This window comes from Manihot esculenta, chromosome 16 (assembly GCF_001659605.2).
Source record: "Manihot esculenta cultivar AM560-2 chromosome 16, M.esculenta_v8, whole genome shotgun sequence".
NCBI classification, from domain to species: domain Eukaryota; kingdom Viridiplantae; phylum Streptophyta; class Magnoliopsida; order Malpighiales; family Euphorbiaceae; genus Manihot; species Manihot esculenta.
In genome coordinates, this window is record NC_035176.2 from 710,768 (window position 1) to 730,363 (window position 19,596).

The following is a 19,596-nucleotide window of genomic DNA, read 5'->3' on the forward strand; positions in this document are numbered from 1 at the left end:
TTGACAAAGATCACTTACATATAATCAGGCAATACAAGTAGTATTATATATCAGGGGAAAAAGCTGAGGTACAAAGATAAGGAGAATGCTCAATTTTACATTGCAGTTCTCAGGGTTGAGTGTTTTATGAGCAGTTTGAGAATTACAATGGAAGAAAAAAATATGTCCTATCTCATAACCGTTATTAAGACAAGCATATTTGAATGAATAATAGGATACCCATGAATTTACCCAGAGAGAATCAGAATTGTGCAACCACAGATTCCTAGACTAATGCATCAGCACCTGCAACAATCTCCAATATCTCTCCAGTAATTTTTGCCTGGCGCTGCCTGTTGTAAACAATGGAAAGGTTCTTCTTCAATTCGACTGCATTATCAGTTGCATTGCTCATAGCACTCATCCTAGCTGCAAGCTCACTGGCTAGTGATTCCTGCAATGCCTTCAAAATCTGACTATTCAAATATAGAGGTAATAAGGCATCAAGAATCTGAACTGGGTCCTGCTCAAACTGCAAAATTGCAGAGAAATCTGCCGTTTGAGTCCTAACAACATCTCTCTCTACAGTTAATTTCCCTTCTCTTGTTGTCAACCTGAAGAATTCATCTTCGGCAGCATCAACACAGTTCCCATTAATGTCACAAATCTCTCCCTTTGGTGAAAGTGGAAGCAAGGTATGTATAACGGGATCAGACTTAACCAGTGACACAAATTTCGTGTATAAAAGCTCCACCTTGTCAACTTCTTCACTAACAAAGAGTGAAAATACATCATCTGCTATTGCTTGAGCCTCTTTAGCTGTAGGCAGAGTGGTTCCCTCAAGGAACCTATCAACTGGAATATAAGGCCGCCTTACAAAATAAGAGTTACCCTTCTTTCCAACGCTAATGACTGTGTAATCAAGTCCAAGCCCCTTCAATTCTGCAATTCTAGCTTCTGCTTTTTTTATAATATTGTTGTTGAAACCTCCACAAAGACCTCTATCACCAGTACAAACAACTAGAGCGACTTTCTTGACTGGCCTAATTTTGGTGAGAGGCGCATCTATGTCCTCAGTTTGGAGCTGTTCATTAATGTTGTAAAGAACTTCTACAAGAGTTTCAGAGAAAGGCCTACCATTAACAACAGCTTCTTGTGCTCTCCTCACCTTTGCAGCAGCGACAAGCTTCATGGCTTCGGTGATCTTCTGTGTATTCTTCACTGAATCTATACGACTTCGAAGCTCACGGAGACCACAGTGAATTGGGGTTACAGAAGAGGATCTTGGGGTGTTGCTGCTGGATGAAGTGTGAGTAGGAAGCTGAAAAGGGTTGAGAGAAGAGCAAAAAGATAGTGAAGAGGTGTCGGAAAGAGATGGTTTTGAGGACATCCACATTGTCAGATTCGAGCAAGACATGGTGGTAATGAAATTTCCTGTAGCTCAAGCCAGAGATCAAAGAGAAGAGAGATCTGGCTGCTGTTCTTGCGAGTGCCTTATCTTTTTTTCTGGTTAATGGTTTATGGTATGGATGAAAAGAGAGGGGAAATGAGTGGAGAGAAGAGGAGGGAAAGGATGAGGTTTTGGGATAAGGATTTTGACCGTTGGAGATTGCTTGGGACATGAATTTGATTCATTTACTAGAGCATTATTGTCCATGTTTAAGCTGATGTGGCAATATCTCATTGGAGTACTGCATCTGTGATCACCTGATAGGCTCCACACATTGTGCTGCGGCTATGCGACTAAGATGCTTTCTTGATCCGAGTAGATTCTGAGCCATAATTGATCATTTTCATTCAATAATTTAGAGGACTGGAATCAAGCTATAATGCATTCTTCAATTTCGATCTCAGTTAGATTAGATTTTAATTAAATAAAATTATTGAAATTCTTTTAAAAATTTGATTATAACTTACAATACTAGACTGTTTCTATTAATTTTATTAAGCAATTCGCAAAATAATGTAACCGTTGCTTCTATCTCAGGTTCAAATGAACGGAGACTATTTCCTATTTAATTCTTCAGAGACATACTTATTTTTTATATTATTCAATAAAAGTATTAGTATTTTATTTGATTGTGGAATGCAACAAAACTTGCATAAAAAGTTTATTGATGTGTTTCAAGGGTCACGGATAGAATACTTTACCCCAACTAAAATATCCGTGCGACACTAGTAAACTCATCTCAAGCCAATGCGGTACTAGTAAACTCAACCCAAATTTGAGACTGACACAGGTATATGCACAAGTAACATGGCTTGCCAAAATTCTTGCATTTTCTCATTTCTGTAGACAAAGCAAATGCCTCATCAATCTTCCCATTTTTACAATTCCCATTTATCTGTGATGCATCTTTCAGAAGCTCTGCAAGATCCATTGATTTCCATAGAATAGAAATGTTAGTATTTCATTTACCTACGAATCCTAATTCAGATTTGATAAAGTTTATTAGAGAATTCATTGCTTCTCTGAGAATTTATTTTGCATTGAATTAGTAGTATGGCAGCCCTACCAAGAAGGGACGGAACTCAAAATTTGAAAGGAGAAAATTCAAAATCCCAAAAATATATTGGATTGAAATATATATTCCAACATCCTAAGTTCAAATACAAATAATACAGAGTAAGATTTATTTATGAAATATCTTTAATTTCATTTAAATTAATTTATTTAATGATTTTTTTTCTTTCAATAGCAAATACTCAACATAATGCCCTTCCCCCTCCCAAAATATCTATTGAACAAAAAAAAAAGCATATATAAAAAATCTCACTATGTTTTAACAATAAAATATTTATTTGAGATTTTTTTAAGAAAAAATAAATAATTTTTATTATAAAAAGAACTCAACCTAAGTCCACTACACAATAACAATATAGGCTTGAAATGGGATCAAGAAGTCTCCCAAAGGCGTAGAAATCTTTAAGTAAAAGATTTAAAGAGACCAGCTTGGCAGACTCCATTGGTAATTGGATACACAAGAAGCCAACTCAACAAACTATATAACGGCGTCTCAACCACTCATCCAATCCAAGAACTACCAGTCTAAATTTCTCAACCACCAGATAATGAATCTTTTTTAAATACCCATCTACTGCTTAGACCTCGGCTTGTAAGAATCAGACATGTCTATGGCTGACTCAGTAGATTACACCTCAAATGAAACTACTAGTACTCAGGATTCTAAAGGTGACAATACTTCTAATATTCTCCATTCCTTTTGCTTTGTTTTTGTTTTTTTTTTATTGATGAGGACTGGGTTGTTTTTATTTCATCATCAGAAGGTGTAAAAAGTCAAGATTCTAGGCCTGAGTTCTCTGAAGATGAGGAGAGTCTCATTGCTAGAATGTTCAGTTTGGTTGGAGAAAGGTTTGTTTTGTCTCTGTGTGTCTAATTTTGTTTTGTTTTGTTTTTAATTTCTTCTTAATTAAGATTTCCTCTTCTAGGTGGTCACTAATTGCTGGGAGAATACCAGGAAGAACAGCAGAAGAGATAGAAAAGTACTGGACTTCAAAATACAGTTCATCAAGTGAAAGATGAAATTTCAATAAAGCAGACAAATTTGGATAATTAAACTAATGGGTTTTTGTTTTTGTCTGAAACTGTTTAAGATGGATCTCTTTAAGCTCTCTCAAACTTATTAATTAATCGGTTGATGTACTTGTTCATGACTCCACCACAGAGTGGGGTTTAGTTTTAGATTTGAAGATGTTGAATTATTCAAGTAGTTTCTTCATTTTGGTTGTGGAGTTATTTGAACATTACTACCTTAATTTCTACAAACCATTGACAATTTTGTTAGTTGTCTGAAACTCTTGTCCTGCATTGTCTTTTTCATTTAAATTTCTAAATATTTGCCAAGCAAGATACAACTGTTATATGTAATTTTAAAAAAATATTTAAAATTGCTATTAAGATAATTAGTTTATAAAAATAATTTTATCATTCTAGTGTCTTATTGTTATTTAAGGAATTTTTTTAAAAATAAAAATATCAAATATAATTGGTTTTTAAAACTTAATCTTTATATTTTAATTTCATCAAACTAAATATCACCTTGTTTGATTTTTCATTGATGTCTAGTAATTATTTATAAAATATTAAAATACCCTTAAAAATAATTTTATAAATAATTAAATAAAATAAACAATAAACTTTTAAATTTTAATAATTTAAATATTTATAAGTTTTAATGATGTAATTAAATTATAAAATTAAACTTTAAAAAAATTTAAATTTAAAGTATAAGAGTATATATAAAATTTAATTTAATTCTCTTATAATATTAATTTCAATCTGGTTAATGCAACTGTTCACGAATCTATTCGTAAATATATTTATAAATTAAAAATAAATCAAACTCACAAATTTTAACAGTTAAATAAATTTAATTTTAATTTATTTATTAAATAAATATAAATTTTAATTTTAATTTTAATCTATTTAAAAATTAAATTGAATCTAATTAAATTTTTATTAAATTAAAATCTTAAATAACTCATTTACAATTTAATTTATTTTCAAATTATTGGAACTTATTTAAATGGATGAGAGTGTTTTCATTACTAATTGAAAATGGTAGGTGATAATTGATAAGATAAGGATGGAAATTCCGTGCAGTTACGTAACTAAAATTTTAAATTTTGTATGAATATGACAATTTACAAAATAAGGATGTGGACTTTTTCCACAACGATGTAATTACATCTGCTATTTTTTATTTTTTGGATAATAATTATTTTCTATTTCTCTAATTTTTCTTAATCACTTAAAATTATAAATTTATTAAATTAAATTAAAATTATAATTCTCAAAATTCTTTTCTAAACTATAATAATATATAAATTAATTATTATAATTTTATTTTTAAATTTTTTTTAAAAATATAATATATTTAAAATAAATATAATTAAAAAATTAATAAAAAATATTTTTAATATCTATAAAAAAATAAAATAAATAAAAATTATAAAATGAAAAGAATATTTAAAGAAGACGAATTTCTTATGATTGTTATTTTCTTTTATTTTATAAAAAATAAAAAAATTATTTATTTAATAGTGTTCATTTTCTTACTACTTAATAAAAAAAAATTTAAAATAAAAAAAGCTAAAATTAAAAACTATAAATATTATTTTTTATTATATATTCTATGGAATAATTATTTTTCATTATAAACATTACAAATTTGGAAAAAAATTTTCATTAATTAAATTTATATTTTTTAAATTAATTTATAAAATATTATTTATTTATTATTATAAAAAAATTATTTATTTAATTTTTATAATATAAAAAAATTCATTGATTCTCAAATTTTGAAAATAAATTAAAACGTGCTTTAAATTAATTAATTCTCCCTGAATAAAAAAAAAAACGAGAGCCAGTTCTTCAGCTTACTCCTAAAAGGCTAAAACCCTTTCTTTCTTTTCGATCCCTACCTTGTAGTCTCTATTTGCCTTGCACAGGGTTTTACTCTGTAACAGAGTATCACACGGAAGGATAAAAGACATGGAGTTCGAGAAGAGAAAAGCAGCGATGCTTTCGTCACTGGGTTCATCCGAAACTGATAAATCGCCTAAAGGGACCTTAGACGCACCCATAATCCCACTTCTCAACTCTCTCAATTCCCACCCTTCTTATTTCACCACCAGCTCTTGCTCCGGCCGCATCTCCATCCTCGCCCAACCCAAATCCACCAACCTTACACCCACCCCTCCCAGTAAGAAGAAGGCACGTGGAGGCTCTTGGCTCTTCATCACCCATGACCCCGCAAATCCCGATTCGGTCCTCTCCCTCCTCTTCCCCACCCACTCACCAACTCAATCATCCGAGCTGGTTTTCCGGTTTGAGCCTTTGATTGTTGCTGTTGAGTGTAGAGATATTGAAGCTGCTCAGTTTTTAGTTTCTTTGGCGATATCTTCCGGGTTCAGGGAATCTGGGATTACTAGTGCTAATAAGAAGAGAGTGATTGTAGGTATCCGGTGTTCAATAAGAATGGAGGTGCCACTGGGTGACACTGATAAGCTTCTGGTATCGCCCGAATATGTGAGGTTTCTCGTGGAGATAGCTAATGAGAAAATGGAAGTTAACCGAAAGAGAACCCAGAGTTTTCTGAGAGCTTTGACGGAAAATGGATTCGTGGGTTCCAATGTTTCGGAGAATGGTTTTCATAGGTTCGATGATGTACAAGATGGGGATGCCGATAGTGATAAATTGGAGAGTGCAAATGAGGATGCCCATATAGGTAATTTAGCTGATTATGTAGTTTTATATCAAGTGTGTTTGAGCATATATATAATAATTATTTAAGTTGTTCTTGGTTGCACTGAGTTTGGTTAAGGTTCCGAACAAACAAGCGTAACCCTGACCACTTGTGTATTATTTTGGTCATCATAATCTCATCTGGGTATGTAATTTTGAATCTTTTGTTCCTTTTGTTGTTAAAAGATTACGGGTGCTTTTGGAACATAACGAAATTAAGAAATTAAAATTGGCAGGGATTATGCTTTGAGGTGAAATTTTGAGATGCCTTGAGTGTGTTCTTATGTGAATGAGGCTTTATGTTGCTGAAATAAGTTGGCATTCAGAGATTGAATAATGAGTGGCTCTTTATCAGGGTAATTAGCTTTTCTAAAATATTGTCTGTGAATAAGGTTGACCTAACATTGGCTGCAACTCTTAATTAAGGGCACCCGCAGACACACCATAATGATACCATCTGCTTCTTCTGTGTCAAAGAAAATACTCACTTTTTTTTTCACACGTCCCAAAGTATAGGCCATTTTCTCTTTACAAATGGTAGTTTATTTATTGGTTTACTTATATGCATCGAGAATTTAAAATCATTAGTTTCAAGAATATTTGAATTTTAATGCAGCAACGTATTTGGATGGTATTTTCAAAAAGATTAAACAAAATTTATGTTTAACTATACTGCCTATATTTTCTTAAACTATGTGAAGATAGAAGTAGGTCCCATTTTTATGGGACAAAGAGAGTACTAATGAAATTACTACTGCTTGGGAATGTCAAGAAATGTTTATTTTGCCATATTGTGTATTTGTGGCTAGTCTGAAAGTGCCTGCTACAAACTAATATATGTTTGGTTGCAGGAGACCTTTCCTTTTGATGTGACACAAGTTTTAGTCTTTGAATCATTGGCAGGACAGGTAGGAGTTTCTGGTTGCTGTTTATCTATTGTTCAAATGGTAATTGTTGGTGAACCTTTGGAGAGACTTTTCCTGTGGGGTCACTCTGCTTGTACATTGGATGGCAAAAAGAGCAAGGATATTCTTTTATTTGGTGGTTTTGGAGGCATGGGAAGGCATGCACGAAGAAATGATACTTTGCTGCTTGATCCATTAAATGGAATGTTGAAGGCAATTAATGCTGTGGGTGCTCCATCTCCACGATTGAGTCACACAGCTTCTTTGGTTGGTGACTTTTTATTTGTCATTGGAGGCAGGTCTGATCCCTTGAACATTTTGGGTGATGTATGGATTCTTAATACTGCTAGTAATGAATGGAGGTTATCTGAATGTACTGGCAGTGTTTTCCTTCCTAGGTAATCACTTGATGGCATTTATATGTCTATTGTGAATTCAACTTTTAATCTCTTTGTTTGCTTTTTTATGATAAATATCAGAATTGTAAGTTCTATGAAAAAAAAAAAAATAAAAGACTTGAAGAGTACACCAGAAATCAATGGGAAAAAAGATTGATATCTCATTTTACCTTAAAGAATTTTTCACCTGCCTTAATCAATCATCATTTCTAAGATCCTTTGTTATGGTTCCCTAAGATCCTAGTATCAAGTGTTTCTTCCTAGAAAAACAATTTATTGTTTCTTTGTCCTGTGTATTACACAGGCACAGGCATGCAGCGGCAGTTGTTGGCTCTAACATATATGTATTCGGTGGACTTAACAATGATACAATATTTTCATCCATGCATGTCCTGAACACTGGAAATTTGCAGTGGGAAGAGGTATTAGTTGGCGGGGAACAGCCATGTGCCCGTCATTCTCACTCAATGGTGGCATATGGTTCTAAGTTATTCATGTTTGGAGGGTACAATGGAGAAAAAGCTCTGGGAGATTTATATAGTTTTGATGTTCAAACACATATCTGGAAGAAGGAAAAGACATCTGGAGGAAGCCCACATGCGAGATTTTCCCATTCAATGTTTGTTTACAATAATTTTATTGGAATTATTGGCGGTTGTCCTATTAGAGAACATTCCAAAGAGTTGGCATTACTAGATCTACGAATTCATGAGTGGAGGCATGTGACTCTTGATAATATTGGCAAAGAATTGCTTGTGCGCAGTACAACCAATATTGTGGGTGATGATCTCGTGGTCATTGGCGGTGGGGCAGCCTGCTATGCATTTGGAACAAAGTTCAGTGAACCATTAAAAATGAGCTTGCTTCCATTGGCATCTTTGGAAGACAAAATTGTATCTCTAGATATTGGAGAAAAACATGTTACTGACGTATATGATGGGGCAAGAGGAGAGAAAAATGTCAATATTCAAGGCCCTCAAGTTGGAAATGCAGAAATTTCGACATATAGTTGTAGGTTTGACTTTGGGGCTAAACAATGTCCACTGGTTTCTTCATTTTGGGTGCTAAAACTTGAAAAGAAATATGCAAAATTGGGGAAAGACATGTTGAAGAAATTTGGATGGTTAGATCTTGCAAGGAAGGTTCGTTCAGAGAAAGATGAATTGCACATTTGTTTCCCTATCACTGAAAAATTCTATGCCATGTTTTCTAAAATTCAGCACCAATATGGAGGTGTAGTTGAAGGGCAAAATAATATTACAGGGGACAGGCTTTTATCAAATGAGGTTTCTTGCTCAACAACCATGGTTCTCCTTAAGGAATGGGGTGCTACTGTGTTGGCAGATGAGGCTGTTGAAGTCAGAAGAACCGCCAAATCTCCCTTGCAAATAATGAAAGAATCTGTAGCTTCTTTCATCAAATGTAAAGGCATATCATCAGAGCTGTTAGGGAAGTTACCCACTAGGTTAGTTATTCCAAAGTTTGCTTGTTTGGTGCCTTATTGGTGAGGTCCATTTTTTCTCCTCAAAGTCATAAATATAAACTTCACTAGAGATGAGCGGCTAAAACCATCATGAGGCACCTCTACTTGTCAAGTTTTGTGCATTAAGCCCCTGCATGATTGTATTGCATTGAGTCCCTGTGTTCCTATTTTGACACTGGAGCTTAGTCATTTCTATTTGTATTCAATTGAGACCCTCCAATAATACTCGAAAAATAAGATATTGATGGGAAGAAGGGGTTCAAGACAAAACTTGACAATTAGAGTGGCGTCATGATGGTTTTAGCCAAAATGATCCACTCAACATGGGAACTGCGTGAACTTTTATTCTAATTTTATAGTTTTCATTATGAATTCTTAACATGTTCTATGGCATGACTAAGTGGAGCTTATGTCTACTGTCAGATGGGAGCGACTGGGGGATATTGTTGTGCTTCCAGTATCATCTTTCAAGGACCCGACATGGGACTTAATTGGAGAGGAGCTCTGGCCTATTATTGCCAGATCACTTAACTCTCAGCGTTTGGCTCGCAAAGTAAGTTATATATATGAATTATTTCTAAACTGGAACTGCTCTTGTTTATCTATTTGTTAAACTATTTTGTATTGCTTCTTGTAGCAGACTGATCTCAATATTGATAACTGTAAATGGTCCTCGTATTGCTGTTATTGGACATATATACATATATATGTATGCACTTTTAGGATAGGCATGTCCTAGAATTGTATGCAAGTGAGAAGTGAATGACAAGTGCCATATCAACAAGTTAGCACTATTGTAAATTTTGTGCTTAAAGTTTGGCAATTCCAGCATCCTTGTACTTGATCCATATATTCTAAATAGTATTTTTTAATCCTTGTACTCTCTCTCTCTCTCTCTCTCGGTTTTTTTACTCCCCTCATGTATATTGCCCCTCCTCACTAGTTACAACCTTTAGTATATTATATTTTCATGGCTGCTAAATATTATATTTTCTACAGTATTTCAAAAATAATCATGACAATTGTAATTCTCATAGAATCGAGTCCGTTGACATATTTATATGCTCCAATGATCAAGTACATTAAAAGTGATAGGCAGGTCTCCACCTTACAACAAATCTGCTGCAACCTAACGTTTGATCATAATTTGAAGAGGACATGGAAGTCACATGAAAATCAATGTTTAAACTTTCATTACAGTTATTCAAAATCAAGTATTTAAATAATAAAAAAACTCTAGCTTTAGCCTCTACTATATAAAATGTGGCTAACATAACTATGTAGCATTAAGATAAAAATAGAGATGGATCAGATATGCACAACTTGTATGAAAAAAATAAAAATATTAGTTCCAGGAAATTAAAAAGAGAAGAAAAGAATAGGAAAACAAAAAGACAAAGACAAACTGCAGAATATCTAGGAAGATGAGGAAAAGCATCAAGACTTACTATTTATTCACTTTACTTCAGTGCTAAAAATCTTTCAAGGATTTTATCAAACATGTTGTGGGCGTACATGGTGAGTATGCTTGAATGTTCATAGCGGCCAATACTATTTTCTATGCTTTGATTTATACAACTCCTTTTCCAATTCTTCATCAACAAAAACAACTTCCATTATATAGTAAAGATATCAATTAAGTGATAACTTTTGTCCTTTATATACAAAATTTCTAGGCACATAGCAGCTATGAAACGGGTGAGAGCATGTAGATCGTTAATTGAGAGAATAAGAAAATTAAAGAGAAAAAACTGAAAAGAAAAATACATTTGGAATCTGAAGGGTGCTGAAAGAGTAACGTATAAACCTTGAAGTTGGAAAAAAATGGTGAAAAGCAATTCTTTCATGCCAATTAGCTAAAAAATCGGCTGTCATTTGGCAATATAGTGACACTTGGCAATACAATGACACTTGTCAATCTCTCATCAATCTATTTTAGAGTCCAATTATATGTATATATAGATAAATTTATTATTTACTAATAATAGAAATATAATTGAAAAGACGTATTACAAGTTTAAATATATCATTTCTCACATTTTATAGTAGAAAGATAGATATGTATTAATTATTTTAAAGATATAGTTAGTTTTTAGTTTTAGATTTTCTTAATTATAAATTAATAGATTATATTAAAAATGTTATAGAAAATTATAAAGTCACATTAATAGTAATGGTAGGAAATTTAAAAATCATATACAAATTGTACTAATAAAGATAATAAATTGCATTTATTATGGACATATTAATTAGTATCATTATTAAATTAAATATGAAAATATAACTTAAAAATAAAAATAAAATATATTAAGTATGCCACTTGGCACAAATACATATGTTCTTCAGATGTGCCACTTGGTATAAGTGCATAAACTTCAACATGCCACTTGTCCATCTGTCCATAGCTTAATTTAGACCCCAACTTTATATATATATATATACACACACACACACACCCACACACACCCACATATAGATTAGCAAATTATTAATGAAACATTTGAGGCTTTGTCATTTATGCAAAATTATCCAGAATTTTACTTGAGAAAAAGTCTCTTCTGCTCTGAGAAGTTTGATACTCTCTGTTTATTTGCATATTCATTTCAAGAATTTGGCACTATTTCAGGGCCGAGTTGCACCAACTGGGACAAGGGACAGTACTTTGGAGATTCTGGTGGGAGATAATGGCTGGGTTGATCACCGGGAGAATGGAATTACCTATTCTTTTGATGCTACCAAGTGTATGTTTTCCTGGGGCAATCTCTCTGAGAAGCTTCGAATGGCACATTTGAACTGTCAAGATGAGGTTATAGTGGATTTATTTGCTGGAATTGGATACTTTGTGTTGCCATTCCTTGTTAGGTATATTTTAGTTATTATTGTCTTGGCTTCATCCTTTATATCTAAAAGTTCAATTACATTAGGAACATTTATCTCTGGAGAAGAATATGATCATTTCTCGAGTTTAGCTGTTTTATCTTTTATTGTTTTTGATGTTTTCTAGAGAAGAATTAGTTTGAGAAAATAATATTCATTGTCCTCTTGACTCCTAATTTTAACCTATGAATAGAGGTTTCCATGGGATGTTGCGCATCCTACAAGTGAATTCATTGTTTGACTTTGATCACACTCAATTTCTCATTGTTACTTGAATTCCAAATAACTGCTAGCTCACTCAGCATTAATTTACTTCTTTTTTGTGTTTTATTTGAATGACAATGATCGGTCAATTAGAGCTGGAGCAAAGCTGGTTTATGCTTGTGAATGGAATCCCCATGCTGTTGAGGCGCTTAAACGCAATCTTGAAGCAAATTTTGTCTCAGGTCGATGTATTGTGCTTGAAGGAGATAACCGCATAATAGCCCCTAAAGTATGTTGAACATAGGTTTATCCTTAATATTTTAAATGCAAATGTCTTCAGCTGCTCATGTACACAAAATATTATAGAAGCTGCAGGCTTCATTATATTCATGGCTATCATATGCTGATAAGTTTCTGGCCTCACTGTATGCTGATTATTGTGCTGTTTTGGATTTTAAAGTCAGTATTAGATGATAAGCCTCATGGTACTCACAATAACATCATGCTGAACTGATTGTAGCTGAATTGCTTAATGGCAGGGAGTTGCTAATCGAGTTTGTCTTGGTCTTCTTCCATCAAGTGAGGGCAGTTGGGTAACTGCTGTTAGAGCATTGAGGTAATGTCTTGCTAAAATTTTGCATTATATATGTAACACTCTTGGATTGTTAGAGCAATAGAGCTCATCCATTGTCTCTTAGAAGTGGAAGTCTTCAAATTGAAACAAAACTCATTGCCCTCAGATGGACCTGAAAATTGTACATAGCACATGTGGCGTGCAAAGTGTCTAGGATTTATCTGTCTTCTTTTTGCCATTATTTTGCATTAATCACTGCAATGGAAGTGAGGAGATGATGATCTTACAAAGTTTGAGTGGACTGAAAGCCTGATGTTGAATTGGGAATATTCTGAACTCATGTTTTAGGCTTTTTGCATATTTTAGGCTCTTTGCATATTGTTCTCTTCCTTAAAAATTTTGATTCTCTAATTGCTGCGACCTATGAAAAAGGGGCTTCAGAAGTACATCAATTATGTTTCAATGTGAATATTTGAGGTGCTGTTTGGTGAAGGATATCACATTCCTTCCTTACACTTGCACCTTGTGCAAGTACTCATGACATTCTTAAATCATTGATGCTATATATCACCTCTAGAAGTGAAAAAACCAACAAACAAGAATCGAACTCATCATGCTTCTGAAGCATGTTGAACAGTGTAACCATCCATCCATCATCCTCTCAGGATATTGTTTCTATTAAGAGTAGTTTTCTTCTTGTGGATGCAGTATTGCTTGTAATATAATTTGCTCGTTTTCTTGTGTGTGTTTTGTGCTCTCTCTCTGCCTGTGTTTTTGTTGTGTTGTTTTAACGATAGTGCTACTCCAGGATGGAGGGTGGGATGCTGCATGTCCATGGAAATGTGAAGGACTCAGAGGAGAGCTCATGGACTGAACATGTTTTGAGATCAATAGATGAAATTGCTAGATCTGAAGGTATGATCTACTTGACTTGCAGGGCAATGCATGGTCAGGCATTATTCTAGTTTGCTTAAAACCGATAACGCTAAAGGACATCCATCAAAATTTACTTTCCTGAGGTTGCATTTGTTTGCAGGCCTGTGCTGGGAGGTATCAATAGAGCATGTGGAAAGGGTAAAATGGTATGCCCCACACATACGCCACCTTGTTGCAGATGTGAGGTGCAGACAAATTCAAAGATAGTGCACTTCATTTTCAAGGTAACAATTTAAGCATCCTAGCAAAATGTGAAAGCACTGATGGGTTTGAGCAAGTCACATATCAACCTCCATGATTTCATTACAAAAACTGCATGTGAAGCCCACAATTTTAATGGAAGACACGGTGGAATTTGTTGGACCACTTAAAAGCAATTGTTGTACATTCTATGATTTGATGGAAGTTTTAAAACATTGGGGAGACAATTGAATTTGTTGCTTGTTCTTAGATTTCGACAATAGTTTTTAAGGTAGTATTAAATGTTTTGACCTAGTTGAAACAGTATCTAGAGTGATTAAATAGTATGTAGTTCATGAAAAACCATCTTCCTTAATCTTATTTAACAACTACTGAAAAAGTTAAAATCTATTAGAACTGCTAGTATTGTCCAACATGATCTTTTTTCTTTAGTGCACTATTGAGGATTGCTTACACTTTTATCTTTGGTGGAGCAATCATCATTACCTGCACTTCCTAGGGTGATGGCCATGTGAAGACGAATTGGACCTTAGATGCTTCCTTTTATTTGGGAAGAGAACTAGGGAAAAGGAGTTCATAGCATACTGAAAACACACAGCACTATTGTATAACGGTTTTATTGTAATTATTGATTTTAGTAAATTTTACTATGATTATTGATCAATATTTAACTGTTGTATGTATTATCATTGGCATGTTTCTCGCCAGCAAATGGCTGTATCATCAATCATTTGGCGACATCTTCAAGCTTGTAAAAATGAGTTGGGGAAGTTGATAAACATTCTCAATGTCCTGTCAGTATCTTGCGAATGTTGGTGGTCCATATCCTGAGTTGAAGTTCTTTGTCCAATGGGGTAATGGACCACTGCTCAGGAATGCTACTTGGCCATATCTGGTTCCGACTCGGAATCAAATTGGAACTAGTTTGATCTAATCAGAGATCAATATGTGGCCTAATTCAATATAAATCTGATCATTTTTCTCTTTTTGAACCAGATTAGAATCGGGATGGGATTGAACAATCAGATTTAGTATTAACTTTAAATAAACTTTTTCCCCTTTTTTAGAGAAAAATTTAAAAGATTAATTGTTGTATTAAATCAAAATTGAAATTTAATTGAAATCAAGAGATTTTAAAACAGTCTAATTCCAAGTCCCTAATTCATAATTCAAAAAAATGAAATCAACGATTTCTATTCAGAATTAAACCAAATTGAACCGTGCCTATCTCTAAGTGATTATCTCAATTCACAGCAATCTGCCAAATGCCAATAGGGCGTCCTTTCTTCATTTGATTATTAGGAGTAAATAAGATTTAAATATTTATAAAATTACTAAAAGTTTTAAATTAATTTAAGATTTAAAATATTTATATTTATATTTTAAATGAAATATTTTTAATTCATCATAATTATAATTAAAAAAATTAAATTAAATTTATATAGATTAATGGTAAATTATAATATAATTTTTAAAATTTTATTTAAATAATAAAGTAGTTTTTAAATATATATTTTTGTTATAACAATATTAATTTTATGTTTTTAATTTTTCCAAGAGCAGTCGTGTCCTTACATTATTATTTATATTGCTTTGAAATTGACAATGAAATTTTAATTTTTTTTTAAAAAAAATAAAAAATTAGGCCTCTTAATGACATAGCGTGTGAGTCCTTTATTTAGGGAAGTGGAGGCCATTAATGCAAAGGAGAATTAAAATATTAAAACAAATGTAGGAAACCAAGGCCTCTTTAAGAAGATTGAATAAAGAAGGACAAAGGGGTGTTGACTGTTCAGCTGAAAATTTAATCCATTTCACCTCAGAGATGAGGACGATGATGATGGTGCAGTGATGGTTCACATGTAACCATAGAAATGGCCAAGGGATAAGGTTGTCTCGTGGGGAAGCGCGTGACTCATTACTCTTTTCTGCTAATATTGAACTTAAACTGTCGGTGGCTATTTTGCTTGGGATGATGCTTAAGCCAAGCCATTTAGCTTCCTGGTAACGTATAAAACTTAACTTCATTGAGATCAAGGTATGTGTATCCGGCTACAGTGTTCTGATCGGATTATGATTGGATAGTGTTTGAAGAAGGTTCGAACACTTAAACCCCTAATCAAAGGAGCTCAGAGGCTTAAAAAGATATAACCTCTTTGATGTCTTGACTTCTAAAGATCAAGACTTAAACTTTTAGAAAGTTTGTATGAATTTTAAATATTCATGCTTCAGCCGGCATTTGTTAAAAAATAGTATGATTTTGATTCACTAAATATTAAATGAGTCAATAATCCACTAAAAATATAATTATTTAATTCGAAAAGAAATCTATTATTATACACTTAATTTCTGTTACAACTCTCCAATCTTAAACTCTTTAAACCACGTGTCCTCATTTTATTGAGGGTGGATTTATCAGTTATCATGTAACTAGTCACTAAGAGAGTCTTACTTTCTTATAAAATGTTCATTTAGAGTCACTCAGAAATACATGGTTCGACTCCTTTACCCTCTTCTAGCATGTGTATTTAGTATTTACAGATGATAGCCTCCAAAACTCGGTCAGACCACCTCTTCATTTGCCTCAAAAAAAAATAACTATGGCAGTCTAAAGAAAATAATCTCCTCTGTAAGCTATGCTATCATTTCAAAACAGACAATTAATATACTATTTATCTCTTCATCCGATGAAGGAGAGGTAAAACCCACGCCGAGAGGAGAGAAGTATTCCTCTGTCCGAAGAAATAGAAAAAATCCTTAAAAATAAAATAGAAAAATTGATAAAATTCAAACTAAACAAAACCAAAAATCTAAGAAAAAAAACCCTCTCAGCGATAGAGTGAGAGCTCTCTAGAGCTATTACCACAAAACTTACAATGGAATGTTAAATTTAAAACTTATTGAATTTCCTAAATGCATTTATTGCGAAACTAAGCAGCTGCCTAATTAGATTGTTGAGCACGACTTATATATAATTCCCTATCTCAAAAACCACTGAAGTTGCTTCCCAATTTAGCCAATCTTTAATTGCAATCAAATTCCATTATTTTTTCTATACAAGCAATTACAGATAATGTATTTCCTCTTATTGCTTCATTTTGTCTTTTCAATCCTTTGTCTTTCTTCAGACGGACCCAGGAGGATGAAGAGGACCTTTCATCCATAACGGTATTATAAGAAATATCCCATGTGTGCTGGTTCATCTAGAGAAAAAACACAATGTTAAATAATTTTAAAATAGTAATTGAATAAAAATAATTGAGGGTGAAAACAGCAAAGCATACACGTGTAAGAATCTGGTTGGACCATGTGTTTATTAGTGTGATTAAAGTTCATTAATTTATACATTAGTTTAAATGATGAAAGTATAGCATATGCTTAGCAAAGAGATAAATTTCATGTTTCACATACTGCAAAATATTAATTTGTTATAAAATTTTTATTAAATTAACATATTTATTATTTTAATTATATATGTATATACATGAATTAATTTAATTAAAAATTATTCAATATATTTTACATAACATATATATTTACTCGTTTAGTTAAATAATGTGTTACCTTCGTTTGTTATGAATAAATTATAAATTTTTTTTTTTTGAAATAGAGAACGGAAATTAGAGAATTTGAATTTGAAATCTCTCAGATTTAAGCAAATGCAATTTATTATCAAACTAAATCTACGAGTGGAAATAAATTATAGATTTAAAATAAAAATTGTATGTTTTAAATTTTTATAATTATATCTTATACTAATTTAATTATTAATTAAATTTTAAATTTTATATATTGTTTTAAATATATCCTGTCATCAGTATTTAACATTATCATATCAGGTAAATAAATTTCAGTTAATTATAATTATAAAACCTTAAAATGTTATTGCATAATTATAAATATTTTAAAATTTTGAGTTTTTTTAGCTATTTTTTAATTAAAATTTATAATATTGCTATAATATATTTTTGTAATTTTATTCATAATTTAAATATAATATTTTATATTAATTCAATTCTGAATTAATCTACTTTCTAAACTATTTTTTTCTAAATATTATTATAATTTAAAAAAATACATGATTAATAATATAATTGAAAGTAAAAGAAAAATTAAAAAATATAGTTAACAATATAATTACAATTACACTATATACTAATTTAATGGCCAATTAAATTCTATTTTTATAATAAGTCTTTTTTAAATAACTTTTTATTTTTTATAAAATATTTTTAACCATATTCTTAATCATATTTTTTAATTAAAATAAATTTTAGAAAAAATAATTTAAGAGGTGTGCTATTTTGAAATTGAATTAATGTAAATTGATATACTTAAATTATTGATAGAACTAAAATAAATATAATAATAATATCAAATATTTTAATTATTATAAATTTTAATTTTAAATAAAATAGCTAAAAAAATCTCAAATTTTAAAAAAAAATTATAATTATACTATAATTTTTTAAATTTTTATCAATTGTATTTTAAAATTTATTAATAACGATAATTTTGTTAGACAATAAATAATAAATATATTTAAGATGATATATAAAATTTATAATTTAATTAATAATTAAATTAAATGCAACCATAAAATTTTGAAAGGGATAGAATTTCTTTGGCATCAAAAAAGTTGCTAGGATTCATAAATGCCTTTTAGCATTTTCAATTAATTTCACATGACTTTCGGTTTTTTCTCCTTGCAACGGTTGGGCATACATCCAAAATATATTAATCATAAATTAAATGTTTATTTTATGGTAAAACAATTAAAGGATTAAAATTTAATAATTTTCATTTTTTTAAAAGTATTTTTAATGAAAACTAGTGTTATCCAAATTCACGTTTTTCAATTTGTTATAACATTTACAAATTTTATTTATTTATATATATTATAAATTTAGATTATAATAAAAAATTAATTATAATAATTTAAATAATATAATATTTAACATATTTTATCTGAAACCTCTCAGATTTATTCGGATACACATATTACTAAGTTAGTACAATATTTAACATATTTTTATAAATTAAATAAACTTATTATTTATTTTCAAATTATTATAAAGTATTGATAAATATAGATTAAAAAAATATAGATAAATATATAATTATAAAAAATAAGTCAAAACACAAACTTTATTACAAATTTAAAACCTTTTAATTTCCAAATTTTCTACGGAAATAGAGATTATAAATGTGTGTATTTTTTTTACTTTATATATAAAAAAAATTAAAATAATAAAAAAATTGCTATTATAAATTTATTATAATAATATATAATTATTGCATAAATATTATTGTTTCGAAATTGTAATCATTAATATTTTATAATAAATTTATAGTTGCTATTAAAAGAAATTTTTTTATTAAAATTTTACTTATTTACAAAAAATAATTTTGTGAATATTTTTTATGAAAGATATTTTTTAATAAAATAATTTATTTTTATTATTTAATTTTAATTTTAACAAGTAAAATATGTTAATAAAATTATATATAAAAAATTTAATAAGATACTCAAAATATAGATACTGACTCTCTCTTTTAAAATGTCTTAATAAAAAATTATTTGTCGTGATTTAAATATTAAAAAATTATCTTAAAAAACGGAGTCTAACATAAAATGTGTTACTTACAAAATTATTTATTTTATTATTGTTTGTTAGTATTTATTATATAAAGTTAATATTGTCACTTTCATAATTTTTGTTTCTTATATATTAAGAAAAATAATTTTTTATTATAATTATTTTAAAGAT

At 30.6% G+C, this 19,596-nt stretch overlaps 3 protein-coding genes across 4 annotated transcripts; 2 read left to right on the forward strand and 1 right to left on the reverse strand.

Moving 5' to 3' along the window:
* LOC110603948 (ATP synthase gamma chain, chloroplastic) lies at nt 1–1,596 on the reverse strand. The gene has a single exon (XM_021741956.2). The coding sequence runs from the start codon at nt 1,394–1,396 to the stop codon at nt 266–268; it is 1,131 nt and encodes a 376-aa protein (XP_021597648.1). The 5' UTR covers nt 1,397–1,596; the 3' UTR covers nt 1–265.
* A 1,344-nt stretch (nt 1,597–2,940) lies between these two features.
* LOC110604105 (MYB-like transcription factor ETC1) lies at nt 2,941–3,776 on the forward strand. The gene is made up of 3 exons (XM_021742203.2): nt 2,941–3,172; nt 3,265–3,352; nt 3,430–3,776. Exons 1-3 carry the CDS (start codon nt 3,109–3,111, stop codon nt 3,521–3,523), a joined length of 246 nt encoding a protein of 81 aa, XP_021597895.1. The 5' UTR covers nt 2,941–3,108; the 3' UTR covers nt 3,524–3,776.
* A 1,606-nt stretch (nt 3,777–5,382) lies between these two features.
* Nucleotides 5,383–14,489, forward strand: LOC110603645 (tRNA wybutosine-synthesizing protein 2/3/4). Of its 2 annotated transcripts, none has more exons than XM_021741457.2 (9): nt 5,383–6,230; nt 7,133–7,550; nt 7,855–9,015; nt 9,457–9,586; nt 11,660–11,895; nt 12,268–12,403; nt 12,654–12,730; nt 13,497–13,603; nt 13,725–14,489. In XM_021741457.2, exons 1-9 carry the CDS (start codon nt 5,495–5,497, stop codon nt 13,829–13,831), a joined length of 3,108 nt encoding a protein of 1,035 aa, XP_021597149.1. In that variant the 5' UTR covers nt 5,383–5,494; the 3' UTR covers nt 13,832–14,489. The 2 variants fall into 2 exon arrangements, with proteins under 2 accessions (XP_021597149.1, XP_021597150.1); XM_021741458.2 differs by having other exon boundaries at nt 7,151–7,550.
* Nucleotides 14,490–19,596: the final 5,107 nt, after the last annotated feature.